Source organism: Conger conger, chromosome 3, assembly GCF_963514075.1.
Source record: "Conger conger chromosome 3, fConCon1.1, whole genome shotgun sequence".
NCBI lineage: Eukaryota > Metazoa > Chordata > Actinopteri > Anguilliformes > Congridae > Conger > Conger conger.
This window is the reverse complement of record NC_083762.1, coordinates 34,517,273-34,532,935: the sequence shown is the minus strand read 5'-3', so window position 1 is coordinate 34,532,935 and position 15,663 is coordinate 34,517,273. Positions and strand designations below refer to the sequence as shown.

The 15,663-nt window shown below is 42.7% G+C and overlaps 1 protein-coding gene across 2 annotated transcripts; it reads left to right on the top strand.

The window, feature by feature from the left end:
* Positions 1-631: 631 nt before the first annotated feature.
* Positions 632-6,399, top strand: gatd3 (glutamine amidotransferase class 1 domain containing 3). 2 transcript variants are annotated; one of them, XM_061233732.1, is made up of 7 exons: positions 632-1,079; positions 1,705-1,757; positions 2,017-2,130; positions 2,932-3,051; positions 3,472-3,564; positions 4,518-4,674; positions 5,437-6,399. In XM_061233732.1, exons 1-7 carry the CDS (start codon positions 963-965, stop codon positions 5,476-5,478), a joined length of 696 nt encoding a protein of 231 aa, XP_061089716.1. In that variant the 5' UTR covers positions 632-962; the 3' UTR covers positions 5,479-6,399. The 2 variants fall into 2 exon arrangements, with proteins under 2 accessions (XP_061089716.1, XP_061089714.1); XM_061233730.1 differs by having other exon boundaries at positions 634-1,079; positions 5,445-6,399.
* Positions 6,400-15,663: the final 9,264 nt, after the last annotated feature.

The following is a 15,663-nucleotide window of genomic DNA, read 5'->3' as shown; positions in this document are numbered from 1 at the left end:
GGTTTTTGTTTTAACCACGCTGCAATCCCATAATTCCAACATGCTGTTATATAGGTGATTTTCATGTCTAGAGGGATTATTTACCCTCTTAAGGCACTGAAACATGTCTGAAACAGTCATGAATAATAAGAGTCTTATGTCCATGTTCTGCGTATTGTGTAATATTGCAAATAGTTACATAGAAAGAAGCAATACAACTGATCAAATTAAAGACTCAATTTAGTCTTTAAATTGTGAATCAATCAGCTCCAAACTGCAAAAGGAATGTGGTAGATAATGAAGAATTCAACGGTAAATCAAATTATAATGAGCCGAACCTGCATTGTGTTAGTAAATTCAAAGAATGCATATGTAGATTCTGTAATCCTCATCTTGTGGTATCTGGATCAGAATGATCCCATTTGAAAAATATGTTTAAAAAAACAGATCAGTTTGATCTGGGATAGCAAAAATAGGATTTCAAAATCCGGATAATTCTGATCTAGATTCAAAGTTTTAAAATACTGGACCCTTGTCTTTTTGTCACAACCTATGAATGACCAATTTAACATATTTATTTTGCGCGTATTGTCGCTGGTTTATGGTAACCAAAACTGCGCATGCTGTCTGACCACATTCTGACTGGCGCAGCTATTTCTAGAAATCTTCCAGGTCAATTACGCTAGCAAGCTAAGGCACAATCTAACCTTTTTAACTATTTGAATTTAATGTCTCAGTTTGAGAGTATATACGGTAAAATGTCATGCGCGTATGATATTTTATTTATATTTAGCTTTATTCAGAAAATTAATTTGTGACCTTGCTGCAACCGGTTGCAATGCGACACAGCAGTGACAGGTCGCTGACTGGTTAGCTTAAGTTACTGGGCGCTCTACGTTTGACGTGCGGCTAAATCGCTGCTTTTCACACACACAAAAAAACAAACACTTCTTGCTAATTTAACCAACGAAATATTCGGGAAGATGTTCGCAGTGAGATCGATTGCTTCCAAATCTTACTTCTCTTTAATAAAACCTAAAGCACTGAGCGTGGGTTTACTACACAACAGTGCCAATTGTTCCGCCGCCAAAGTAGCAGTTGTAAGTATTCTAAAACTGACGTAGGTAGCTACATTGCAATTTACTATCTCAGTGCAGTTGAGTTACATGAGTACATTGTGCACGTTGATGTAACATTAAATTGAGAATGCAAAACGCCTGTCAGATCGAAATACAGCAGCCTGGATATCTTGCTAAGCTATCCGAATCAAATGTGATTGCATTGCATAGCTAACTTGTAACCGATGGCATGTTTACGTTAAGTTTATGGAATAGAATGTTAACTCGCGACTAAAGACGGTTTATTTTTTAATGGCGAGTTAAGATAATTCAAGACCTTTCAAAGTAAAGTTGCATGGAAAACTAACGTTTAATAACAGATTTTGTTAACAAGTTTGCATTGACTTGCGGGGTTGCTGTGCAGTCTGAGGAGGACCGCCAACCCCAAACCACAGCTTTGCCAACTTTTAATTGCTTGCCCAACACGTCTTTGAAGATTAAACACCCGCAGTGTTTTAGACCGTTTTCTAAATTTCATGTCCAAATGTGTCAATATTGCTTGTAAAATGTAGCCTTTTATTGCAAAGAATTTGATGAAAGAATCTAGCATATTTTCTGACACTGAGCAAGACGTTTTAGGCAGGTTCACAGAGTTTCCTGCCTGCAGGTGCTGTCGGGGTGCGGAGTCTACGATGGTACAGAAATCCACGAAGCCTCCGCGTATGTACCATAGATGGCACAGGAAAATACACTGTTATCCTACTGACTCATGTTTTGTCTTTCTTTTTCATATTTATTTAATTTTAATGGAATCATGCATCTTTGTTATTGCTTTGAATAAGAGCGAAATGAATGTAGTGTGACCATGATGATGCATACACATACTGTACAGCACATTTTTCAGCTCTTCCTTTGTGGGACAGTAGAGTAATGAGCACTGACAGAAGTTTTTTCTTTTTTGGTGGTGGGGGGCATGCAGGATTCTGGTGCACCTGAGCAGGGGTGGGGCAGATGTGCTGATGTATGCGCCTAACATTTGCCAGATGCATGTCATTGACCACAGCAAGGGACAGCCTGTTGAGAAGGAGTCAAGGTAAAGGACGGTTTCTCCTTGATTTCTGGCCTATAATTGCAACCCCTGAGTTATAAGTCTTTTAATTTATATATTTTTGGCACTAATGTCCAATTTTCAAAGCCTTTTTATAACTGATGAAAGATGAAATCTGAGGTGTGAGATCATTGTTGTTAAGCAGAATTCTCTGCTTGTTTTCCCAGAGACTCTTTTTGTATGTTTGATAACATATATCTCAGAATCTTCTCTTCTGGGTTTAATGTTGGACTTTATACCTTTCTACGGCTATTACAAACAGGAAGAAAATCTAAGCTTGATTGATGGGGAGAAAATTCATTATATGGTTCTATCTGCATTCTATCTGAGTCGTTTTGAGATATTCTTCTAAGCTTTCACAAATCAGCAAAACTGAAATGCAGGGCAGTTCTTCATAGATCAAAACGACACCCTTAATGTACAATATCAAAATCCTATGAAATTGCCCTATAAACAACATATTTATGAAACCAACAAATCTTTGTCAAAATGTCAGTTAGAACCATATAATTTTAAGGTTTTAATACAGTGCTTGATGCTGTAATTTATAGATAAATTGCAAGCCTAGATGGGTGAATGTCCTGTTCTCATTATTATGTTTTCTTATGTTCACAAATCCACAACCAGTCAGCTGGAAACATATTCTTTAATTTCCACCAATTTTGGGTGTAGGTGGGGAAGTACTGTATACCCCCTGTATTATTTCAGTACCTTCCTGTATTTATCCTTCTGTATTCTCATATATTCCTCATCCTACGCCCCCCAACCCCACCCCGGCCACTGCAGGAATGTGCTGGCTGAGTCTGCCCGTATTGCGCGAGGGAACATTGCCGACCTCGCTCAGCTCAACGCCAGCAACCATGACGCTGTCATATTCCCTGGGGGATTTGGGGCTGCCAAAAACTTGTGAGTGGGCTGTCTCTCACCCCCCAGTGACACTTTGTTTTCAGACAAACACACAGACACCCATTAAACCAGAGTGAACTCTCCCAGTGCATAGCAATTGGGGGGCATTCGTAGTCTTATTGGAGGCAGGTCAGTGGAAGCAGTAGAAGCACTTGTTGGTTGATTTCGCTCAGTACATTCTTCTAGTAAGACTAGGAGTGGCTTAAAGTGCTGTGAATTAGATGTGATATTTCCATGTAAAATGGAAATTTGCAGCCCAGAAAATATTTGAAGGGTTTACTAGTATGATAAAGACTGTGGCTGTGTATTGTGGTATGACTTCTCTTTGAAACTTTTAAAGCGAAGTGTAATATGCCTGAGTGGATTAGCAGGCTCTTGCATTTTCCCCTCTCTCTGATACGTTGATGATTTGATTGGCAGGTCCACATTTGCAGTGGACGGTAAGGACTGCAAGGTGAGCCATGATGTGGCGCGTGTCCTGAAGGACTTCCACCAGGCAGGCAAGCCCATCGGGTGAGCAGCTGTGCCTGTGTCCCTAATCCTGTTTCCTGTGCTGTAGCCAGTGGCACCCTAAGGTTGAGAGAACTCCAAGGACACCATTAAGGGGGAGCCTTCAAAGTTCTACCATTTATTTTGTTTGCATTTGGGTCAAAGTCGACACAAGCCCCAATTTTCACTTGCAAGTGACTTTTTGGGTGCCACGCACCCCCTTTTTAAGAGCCAATATCTCTAGAACGTCAATTCCAATGCGGCTAATGTTTTGCATGTTCTCTATTGAATATGTAAAGAACATTGACCCAAAGTTTGCTCATTTATATCCCTAATATGTATTTCATATTGTTTTAGTTCATTGCCCTATCTGGTTTTGATTTCATATCTAATTTCTTCTTTCAATTGATAGTAGCAAAACAGGTTGCAGCTAGAACTGCTGCTAAAACAGTTGAATGCCAGATGTAAACAGATCCAAGTGAAATCATGAAAGTGCACAGAAAATGTTGTTTTTCAACAGGAATTTTTTCCCACTCACAATAACCAAAAATTATTATTGCTGCGGAGCTATGTTTATGAAAAACTGTGCTTTGTCGTCCCCTGGTGGTGAAACCTTCTAGGGGGCCAACAATTCTTACCGGCGCCCCTGGCTCTACCAGCCTGTGTTGTGTCCTGTTACCTGCTGTACTCTACCAGCCTGTGTTGTGTCCTGTTCCCTGCTTTACTGTATTGGCCTGTGTCATGTCCTGTTTCCGGGTGTGCTGTACTGGCCTGTGTCATGTAGTTTTCCAGGCTGTCCTCTACCAGTCTATGTTGTATCCTGTTCCCTGCTGTGTTCTTCCAGCCTGTATTGTGTCCTATTCCCGGCTGTACTCTACCAGCCTGTGTTGTGTCTTGTTCCCAGGTGTGCTGTACTGGTCTGTGTTGTGTAGTTATCTAGGCTGTGCTATGACCACATATGTTGTGTCCTGTTTCAGGTTGTGCTGCATCTCCCCAGTGCTGGCAGCCAAGGTCCTGCCAGGGGTGGAAGTGACGGTGGGCCATGAGGAGGAGGACGGGGGAAAGTGGCCGTACGCTGGCACCGCCCAGGCCATCACTGCTCTGGGGGCCAAACACTGTGTGAAAGAAGTCACCATATCCTCACTCAGAGTAACCACTCCCAAAGTGGTTCACCATTTATAAAACTGCATGCATGTATAACAGACCCACTCACCCTCATGTTTCTGACTGATTCTAGGCCCCTAGGGCCTGTTTCAGGTCAAGGTTCAGGCTGTGCTCTCGGTAACATTGACGTCAGATGCAGATGAACGAGCTCCGGTTGAAATGTTTCAACGCATCCATCTGTCAGGCACGAGTACCCAGCAAAGCAGCTAAGCAGGGCTGGACTTTGTTAATACTGAAGCGCAGTGGGGCAGGGCTTGGGTACAACTCATGCTTAGTGACCACGGTCTTGGTTAGTACTGAAGCTAACCTGGGCAGGTTAATGGGACCCCTTGGGAAAACTGCTGGAGGAGGTGGCCAGTAGGCACCACTCTTCCTTCTCGACTCAATAAACCCTCCCAGTTCCCTAGAGTAGAGATGTCTTTTGGGTTCCCCAGGGCCATGGACAAATTCTCCTCCTCCTCCAGTCTGTAGTGTTCCTCCAGTTGAACTTAGTTTAAAACCCCCAATCACTTTACCCCTATTACCCTCTCACTGTAGCTAATGTGTGGTGAGCATTCTGGCTCAAAGTGGCCGCTGTGCATTACATAGGTGGGCATTTATCATTTGCGGTGGTTTAGGGGAGTTTGCGCATTCTCCGTAAAGCGTTTTGAGATCTCGCGGCCATAAAAGTGCAGTACAAACTATCATTGTTGCCGCACAGTGGGGCGCTGTTTCCTTAACCGTTTCCTTAACCGGCTTACGAGGCGCACGTTGACCAGAAGAACAAAGTGGTGACATCGCCGGCCTTCATGTGCGAGACGAAGCTGCACCTGATCTTCGACGGGATCGGCGCCCTGGTGAAGGACGTGCTGAAGCTGTGTGGGAAGTGAGCTGGCACGAGGCCAGGGGCCGCGCTGCACACGCCGACTCCCCCGGTCCTGCCCTCGTGTTCGGCCCATGTGGCTTCCCTCTCTTTTTCTTCACGATTTGTCTTCATGTGTCTGTTTTACAAGTTCAGATTGTGCTGGTATTTGAAAATTCAGAGCTCATCAAATCATTACATTTTAGGCAATGTAAATAAAATCAAGCAATGGCTTTCTTATTGCAGAGAATGTGTGACAGGAAAATAAATTGGTGCTGTAAATGCTGTGTAAACCACACATCTGTTGTACACGAAAAATATGGAGATGTTTTTTTTAGACAAAAACATTTTGGCAATAACGTTTAATGATGGATGTTTCCAGTGCTGCAGTTTTCCATAATGTACAGCAGGTGGTGATATCAATCTTTTTGTAAAGTACAATGGACACTAAGCTTAATGATGGCAGTGGTGGGTTTGATTATATGCCTCATGATGAGTAATTAAAGATCCCAGCAGATCTTATTAGTTATAAGATATAGACCTAAACCCTGATGGGATTCTTAAACCCATGGTGTGCTGACCTGTTTGTTGCCAGGTTGGAAATGAAATGCCTGGGAATGTGGTTAGGATTCAGTCAATGTTTGTCTTTAGCTTTAACTAACAGAACAAAAGAGCAAGAATTTGTTGAATTTGAGTTTGTGAGGAAAACACTCATTTACTTGTAAGTTGCAGTTAAGAAAAAATCTTGATTGAATTCATGCCCTTATGTATTCTGTTCTGTAGGCATTCTCATACATGATGTAAAGTCAACCTGTGTGATCTGCCTATATAATAAAATGATCAAATGGCTAAAAGCGTTTTGCTGCTAATGTTCAGATGTCCTGCAGAACAATAGACCTGAATTGAAGTGACAGCCATTCTCTATAATAGAATGATCAGATCCGATGGGCTCTATAAAAGCATAATGATATATACCCCAGAATAAAAAAAAATTCAAAATGCTTTTTTTCAGTGTAGCTGGAAATTCATTCATTTAAATAAAAAAATACAGTGGGAGCAATAGTTATTTGATCCCTTGCTGATTTTGTAGGTTTGCCCACTTACAAAGAATGGAATTGTGTAGAATTTTAATCATAGGTACATTTTAACATTGAGAGACAGAATATCACAAAATAATCCAGAATAACAACATATAAATTTTGTTTGACCTCTGGAGATAAATTTATTATCGTATTTTTGCATGAAATAAGTATTTGATCCCCTACCAATCAGCAATAATTCTGGCTCCCACAGACCAGTTAGTTTTCCATTAAGAAGCACTCCTAATCTCAACTCATTACCCAAAACACCGCCAATCTCCCTCGGTCTGGGGCTGCACGCAAGATCTCGCCTCGTGGGATATCAATGATCATGAGAAAGGTCAGGGATTAGCCCAGTACTACACAGGAGGAGCTTGTTAATGACCTGAAGGCACTTGGGACCACAGTCACGAAGAGAACCATCAGTAACACACTACACCATGAAGGATTAAAATCCTGCTGCGCGTGCAAGGTTCCTCTGCTGAAGAAGGCACATGTACAGGCCCGTCTGAAGTTTGCCAAAGAACACCTGGATGATCCAGAGGAGGCTTGGGAGAAGGTGATGTGGTCAGATGAGACCAAAATAGAGCTATTTGGCATCAACTCGACTCGCCGTGTTTGGAGGAAGAGAAATGCTGAGTACAACCCCAAGAACACCATCCCCACTGTGAAGCATGGAGGTGGAAAATTATGCTTTGGGGGTGTTTCTCAGCTAAGGGGACAGGACAACTTCACCGTATCGAGGGGAGGATGAATGGGGCCATGTACCAGGAAATTTTGGGCGACAACCTCCTTCCCTCAGTGAGAGCACTGAAAATGGGTCGTGGTTGGGTCTTCCAACATGACAATGACCCAAAACATACGGCCAAGGCAACAAAGGAGTGGCTCAAAAAGAAGCATATTAAGGTCCTGGGCCTAGCCAGTCTCCAGATGTAAATCCCATCAAATCTGTAGAGGGAGCTGAAGCTTCAAATTACCAAGCGACAGCCTCGGAACCTTAAGGATTTGGAGAGGATCTGCAAAGAGGAGTGGACTAAAATCCCTCCCAAGATCTGTGCAAACCTGGTGAAAAACTACAACAAATGTCTGACCTCTGTGCTTGCCAACAAAGGTTTTAAAGTATTAAGTCCTATTGTTCTATGGATCAAATACTTATTTCATGTGAAAATATGATATAAAATTAATGAAATTTATATGATGTTATTTTGGATTATTTTGTGATATTCTGTCTCTCAATGTTAAAATGTACCTATGATAAAAATTCTACACAGTTCCATTCTTTGTAAGTGGGCAAACCTACAAAATCAGCAAGGGATCAAATAATTATTGCGCCCACTGTAATTGAGATTTTTCCCTTTTTCTCCCAATTTGGAGAAATGACCGTGACCGTGATTCCAAGGTGCCCGGGGTGCTGTTGTTAGCGGCAATCCGCTAACCCTGCCAAGTCCCTCCCTCTGGAGCAGCAAGCCAATTATGCCGCTCCACGAGAGCTGGCCAAACTTGGGAAATTCATTGCCTCCCCCAATCTACTGTCTCCCCTGTTATGCTCACACAATTTCCCTGTAATATACTGGACTATTCACCAAGTTGCATCACTTCCTGGAAGTGACCTACATTTTTTGGTGGGAAAACAACTACAAGAAGCAACGTAAGTATTTGTGTTTAATTTGACCTCTTTTCCAATTTTTTAGAATGTATGACTGATGGAGTGAAGCAAAACATGTCCACTATGCTATGTTTAAATATAGAGGACATTAATTGATTATAATATTTTCAAAAATATATTTCTCAAATGTAAAAATTGTCTTTTGTTCACCTTCTCTTTGTGTTCTGCCAGCATGTTCATCGCATGAATAGTAGCAGCCCTATTTAGCTTAAAATGTCCACGCTGTTATTGTCCACTTTGTTATGCTTTGCTGTGATAATATTGGTACATTTTATATTAGAATAATGGTTATATTGGTCTGAGCTTGACTGGTATGTTTTTCTGACACTTAAAGATATACTCTCTCTTTACTTAGCCCAAAAGGCACCGCATTGTAGGCATGACTCGGTTCATGCTCAAAAACCTACCTAATTTTTCTGAATTAAAGAAGATCTGCAAAGAAGTGTGGGCTAAAATTTCTCCACACCAATGTGCAAGATTGATTATTATAGGAAGCGTTTGATTGCAGTTATTGCTGCTGAAGTTGCTGTAATGCTCCTCCTGCTCTGAGCGAAGATGGCCTTAGTAACAGTTCTGTACTTACCAACAGAAAATAAACACATAACCCACACCACCCCGTATGCGTCAAACAAGAAATAACCTATCATCAAATTGCACTTGCTTCACATGTACAACATTCTACCGGGGTTCAACTTATCGCACGCAGGTACCTCTCCCTCCTGCTGTGATTGACCAATTACTATGTTACTAACAACTTTCCTCTTCTCCCCGCTGAGCAGGTGCCCAGAGCGCTAGCCCAACTTTTCCTGTGCACCCCCTCCTGGCCCGGAGCTCCAGCCCAAGACCAGCCGTACAACCTTTCTGTCACTGCTGATTCGGCTGTAGCACCAAGGCTGTCCCCTTGCCTGACAGTGCCACCCATTGGTGTTCCTGCCATCCCTCAACCTCATCTCCGCTTCAAGTTATTGGACATTATGTATTTTTTCTGTTTAAAACCATTGTTTCTACAAACCGGTGTCAACCAGCGGCAGATGGGTTCAGGTTCTGCTCAAAGTTTCCTCCTGTTTCCAGGGAGTTTTTCCTTGCCACTGTTGCCCTAGGCGTACTCTTGGGGCCCGGGTTCTCTGTAAAGCTGCTTTGCGACAAAGGCCCTTTTAAGAATTAATTCATGAAATATTATTTTTATACAATCTAACACTTTAGATTGATGAGATGAAGATTAACTTACAGTCCCCTCCAAAAGTATTACAGCAAGGTGAATTCCTTTGTTTTTGCTTTACACTGAAGACAACTGAGTTTGAGGTCTAAGGACGTACATGAGACGATAGATCCCAATTTCTGATTTTATTTCCTGGTATGTTTATCTAGATATGTTAAACAACTTAGAACATATCACCTTTTGTATCAGGCCACCCAATTCTTAGGTGAGCACAAGTATAAGAACATGCGACTGACAGGTGTTTCTTGTTGCCCAGATGTGTCCTGTTAGATTGATTGGTTAAACAATAAATAGTTCTGAATGTGTAATGTTTTAGACTTGGGGTTTGCCCGTGAAGACTGTGTTCTAATTGTTAGAAAAGATTAACCAACATGAAGACCAGAGAGGGAGAAAAGCAAGTGTAACAAGTTAGAGATTTAGTTAGAGTCCGAGGTGGGATTTGAACCCAAGCCTCTCACTTGTCCAAAGAATTGCCAATCAGCTAAAGGTGAACTCACCCCTCGCCATGGGCAACAACGTTAGTCATTTATTAAGGTTAGTCAGTCATTTTGAATTTAAGGGGTACCTCAGGGAGCATTGTCGTGGTGACCTGTTCTGGGCCTTCACCGCACCTCAAACAGTGCCTACAGGTGAACTAGCTGAGCTAACCCTGTTAAACAAGCCATTTTGAAGCTTAAAAAAGAGGGGAAATCTATCAGAGCCATTGCACAAGCATTGGGGATAGCTTATACAACAACTTGGAATGTCCTGAAAAACAATGTCTTCATCTTTGTTGTACAGGTAGCAGTTGAAATTGTACTTCCCTCTAGGGTCTTTCAGCGAACTTATCCCTGGTTATGGGTATGTACGGCGCTCTGGATAAGAGCGTCTGCCAAATGCCAATAATGTAATGTAATGGTGGAGAAGTGTCTTGGCTTGGGTTTGCATGGCTGCTTCTGGAGTGGGCTCACCAATCTTTATTGATGATATAACTCATGATTGTAGCAGCAGGATGAATTCAGAAGTCTACAAAAACATTCTGTGCCAACTTATGGACAAATGCGTGCAAACTAATTGGGAGGAACTTCATCATGCAGTAAGACAATGACCTGAAACACATCAAAGGACTTCATTATGGAGAAAAAGTGAAAGGTTTTTGTCTGGCCAAGTCAATCACCAGACCTTGACCCAATTGAGCATGCATTTCACCTCCTGAAGAGGAGATTGACGCAAAAAAACCCCTGAAAAAAACAAACTGAAAGAGGCTGCCGTAAAAGCCTGGAAAAGCATCACAGAAGAAGAATGCAACAGTTTGTTCATGTCAATGGGTCACTGGCTTGATGCAGTTAAGCAAAGGCTATTAAATATTACATGTTACTTACTTTCATTTACTTAAATTAAATACCAAAGGTGCTATGTTCCAAAGGTGCTATACCAAAGGTGATATGTTTGACACCAAAGGTGCTATGTTCTATGTAGTTTAAGACATACAGGTGTAAATACCAGGAAATTTACAAGTGTGTGGTGCAGTGGGTCGAGGTGCAGTGTGGGAAAGTCCCTCTGCTGGGGCTTGGCTCGGGCAGCCTGGGGTCAGACGGTGGGTGGGGGTACCACACAAGCGGGGGTTTGGTGGAGACTGGAGGGGGGGTGAGAGCGGGGTGGCTGTCCATGCATTCATTGTTTTTTATTGACATTGTAATAAAGACTCTGCCTACCTTATCCCTGTGTCCTTGTTGTTTTTTGTGGGTGGATTCTTGTACCTATAGTGGGGACAAGCTAGGGCTACTCCTGATACCCTGACAATGGCAAGAGCACCCTGTTGAAAAAAAACAGCCGGTAGCTGGTTGACCAGCTCAGATCAGCTCCATACTCAACATAGTTTGGCCTGCTCAAGCTTTGTTTTGAAACAGCTGGTAACTGGTCATTTCAAGCTGGTCATAGCTGGATTTTACAGCAGGGCAAAGTATGGAGGAGAGAAGGAACTGCCAAAAGCATACTACCTCATCTGTGAAACACGTTGGTGGGGGTGTTATGGCCTGGGCATGTATGGCTGCCAAAGGTACTGGTTCACTCATCTTCATTGATGATATAACTGCTGATGGTAGTAGCAGAACACATCTAATCTGCTCAGGTTCAAGCGATTGCCTTGAAACTCATTGGCAGATGGTTCATTCAACAGCAAGACTGATCCCAATCATACTGCTAATGCATCAAAGGAATTTTTCAAAGCTAAAAAATGGTAAATTCTTTAGTGGCCAAGTCAATCACTCAATCTGAACCCACCCCCCTCCTTGAATGGTAGACTTCAAACAGTCATTGCATGCAAAGGATATGCAACAGAATACTAAACGTGACTACTTTCACTTATATAGCATTGCTGTGTCCAAAACGTTATAGTGCCCTGAAATGGGGGGACAATGTATAAACACATAATTTCTACATGGTGAAACCAAAATGTACAATGCCCTATTTTAAAATCTGACAATATGCACTTTAATCACATGTTTTTTAAAATTACATATCTCAAATTGTGGAGTATAGAGACAAATAAGTAAATGATGGGTCCTTGTCACAAACACTATGGAGTACATTGTATATTAGTATTGTCTGTGTGCATGTGTGTACTTTTTTGCATGTGTGAGTGTCTTCCATTGCGTACACACCACTTGTTATTGCAATGTTGCAAGACCTGCATGGAAATATTTGTAGGTTTTGTTGACTCTTTCTACATTGTTCTAGAGACTGAGTGTATTTTTGTGGTTGTGGTTATGAGTCATAAAAACATTTTCACTAGTGGTGGTATGCGGACAGGGACATGAGCTCAGATGAACTATCTACTATTATTATTTTGCAGGTCAATCTGACATACAGTGTTTTAGATAGATAGATAGATAGATAGATAATTCATCCCAAGGGAAATTTTAGGCATCCAGTAGCTTATACATACACACATATACACACATATCTCACACACATGAAGATGAAAAATAAGGTGCTATGGTAGAATGTGTGCAATGGTGGTAGTGCAAAAGTACAAAGTAAGGGCTAATATAGCCTGTAAGGACAGTCAGACAGATATTGGATAGGGGATGGTAGACAAGGTGATGTGGTGGAAGGAGCAGAAAGACACTCATGCTGAAAAGTCCAATTCTCTCCTCCCGTTTTGTGCGGTATTGTATAACTGAATAGCCCATGGAACAAAGGACCTTCTTAACCTGTCTGTTGAGCATGTCAGAGACAGGAGTCTGCTGCTGAAGATGCTCTTCTGTCTGTTTAGTGTGTTATATAGTGGGTGGCAGTCATTGTCTAGGATTGCCAGCATCCTGTTCAGTGTCCTTTTCTCTGCTGTTGATGTTATGCACTCCAGCTGCATTCCCACTACAGAGCTAGCTTTTGTGTTCAATAAACTATTATTCAATAGTGTTTAAAATTCTTTGTGAATGGCTAAGTGAGACCGATTAAACATTTCCAGTGTTTGGGAGTGTTTGCAATTATTCTTCAACATACTGTATTCAAGGACTAAAGAATAAAGTGCTGTAATGCAGATCAAAACGTGCAAGCTGTTATAGCAAAGTGGAGGCACATCCGAAAGTTTTCCTCTGACTGGAATAGATTTCCAGGACAGAATCTTCACTCCTGGAATTGGAACTAGAATATATCCTTAAACTGAAATTGAGCAAAATAAGTGAAATGCGAAAAAAAAAACCCTGAATAGAATAAAAATGGAAAGCTTTCTCTCACCTTGACCTCCTTGAGACGTGGCCTATGACCCCAGAGCTGTGACCCCTATTCTATGAGCCCAGAGTTGTGGCCCCTGTCCTATGACCCCTGAGCTGTGGCCCCTGTACTATTACCCCCGAGCTGTGGCCCCTGTTCTATGAGCCCAGAGCTGTGACCCCTGTCCTATGACCTCAGAGATGTGGCCCCTGTTCTATGAGCCCAGAGCTGTGGCCCTTGTGCTATGAACCCCGAGCTGTGGCCCCTGTGCTATTGTTTTTTTTAAAAATTTGTTTTCCAGATTTTTCCCTTTTTCTCCCAATTTGGTAGCCAATTGTACCTCGTCTGATTCAATTGGAGGTAGTCGTATTAAATGTACCGCCCGTACCCCGTCCCTCGGCGGCCCGAAGGAGAACGACACGCCTTCTTCAAGCCGTCTCGTCTCATCTCGTGCCCGGTTGCCGTGATTCCGAGGCGCCCGAGGTGCTTATTGTGCGGCGATCTAATAACCCTGCCAAGTCCCTCCCTCTGGAGCAGCGAGCCAATTATTGCTGCCCCACGTGAGCCGGCCAAACTTCGAACCCCGGTCCCCGGTGTGCAACTGCAGCAAACTGCAACCGCAAGTCTGTTAGCCTGTTGCACCACCGCGGCTCACCCCTGTGCTATTGTAACAGGTGAGAAATTGCCTGAGTCCAAGGTGGAATTTGAACCCCGGCCTCTCACATGTCCAAATATTTGTTGAACGAACGCATGACCAGTCAGCTAAAGACGAACTCGCCTCTAGCCAAGGGCAACAACGTTCTTTTGAATTTGAGGGTTACGTCATCGGGGAGTGTTGTCGCGATAACCTGCTACCAGCCTTCGCTTTCACTGCACTTCACCATGCTTACTAGCGAACTAGCTGAGCTAACCATGCTACACTCACCCCCCTTTGACTTCCCCTCCATGTGAAACTCCGCAGCAACCATTTAATTTTTTTACTCCCACCCAGATCCGAGTCATGGCACCAATGTAACAGGTGAGAAATTGCCTGAGTCCGAGGTTGGATTTGAACCCCGGCCTCTCACTTGTCCAAATGTTTGTTGAACGAATGCGTTACCAGTCAGCTAAAGACGAACTCGCCTCTAGGCAAGGGCAACAACGTTCTTTTTCAACGAATTTGAGGGTTACGTCATCGGGGAGTGTTGTCGCGATAACCTGCTACCAGCCTTCGCTTTCACTGCACTTCACCATGCTTACTAGTGAACTAGCTGAGCTAACCATGCTACACATATGCCCAAATATTTTCATCCCACTGTACAGTATGTTTTGATGCAAGAACATACATTTGGCAGTGGAGGGGATGAAGTTGACTAATGCCCCCCCCCAACATGAGTATACACGCACATACACCACACACACTGGGATTGTTGTTGGACAGGGGGTGGGGGTGTTTTCTCTCTCACCCCCATCAAACCAGGTGGCCATTCTATCAGACCAGGAAGTCATTGAAAAGCTAATTCATTACAAACAACATGAAAGTGACTTCCATCGATTACTGAAAGTGGACATTACATTGACCAAAAATTGGACATTTATTCACATATGTCAGTATTCCCCTAGATTCTGACTAGCTAGCAAGTAAACTTGCCTACAGTGGGTTAAGAATTATTGGCTCCCTTGATAAATATGCACAGAAGCAATAGTTATTGACATAGGCTTTATTTTCCAACATGTGTAAAGCAGTGTGCAGTCTTACAATAAATAAATAAAAATATATCTATATATATATGTATATATATATATATATATATACGTATATATATATGTGGTGGCACGGATGGTGCAGTGGGTAGCACTGCCGCCTCACAGCAAGGAGGTCCTGGGTTCGAATCCCCGTCGGCCGGGGCCTCTCTGTGTGGAGTTTGCATGTTCTCCCCATGTCTGCGTGGGTTTCCTCCAGGTACTCCGGTTTCCTCCCACAGTCCAAAGACATGCAGGTTAGGCTGATTGGAGAGTCTAAATTGCCTGTAGGTATGAGTGTGTGAGTGAATGTGTGTGCCCTGCGATGGACTGGCGACCTGTCCAGGGTGTATTCCTGCCTTTTGCCCAATGTATGCTGGGATTGGCTCCAGCGACCCTGTTCAGGATAAGCGGGTTCAGATAATGGATGGATGGATGGATGGATATATATATTACCCCCAAAAAACAGGTTCCACAATTATTGGCACCCCTGGTTACTTTGTGCAAACACCCCTGAAAAGAATCATTGATATCCTTGGAATACCCCCCTTCAGTTCAGACCACAGGTTTTTCATGGGATTCAAGTCTGGAGACTGAGATGGCCATTGCAGAACATAGTTGTTGTTTTTACCATTTCTGTGTGGATTTTGATGTATGTTTTAAGTCATTATCCTGTGGGACAATCTACCTATGAACAATTTTGGCCTCTTAGCAGAGGCAACCAGATCTTCTGCCA

Bases quoted from the DNA above. Each gene is read 5' to 3' on its own strand.
- gatd3 (XM_061233730.1), top strand. From the start codon at position 963: ATGTTCGCAGTGAGATCGATTGCTTCCAAATCTTACTTCTCTTTAATA. The intron at 2,131-2,931 runs GTAAAGGACGGT...CGGCCACTGCAG, and splicing joins CCTGTTGAGAAGGAGTCAAG to GAATGTGCTGGCTGAGTCTG. The intron at 3,052-3,471 runs GTGAGTGGGCTG...TTTGATTGGCAG, and splicing joins TTTGGGGCTGCCAAAAACTT to GTCCACATTTGCAGTGGACG.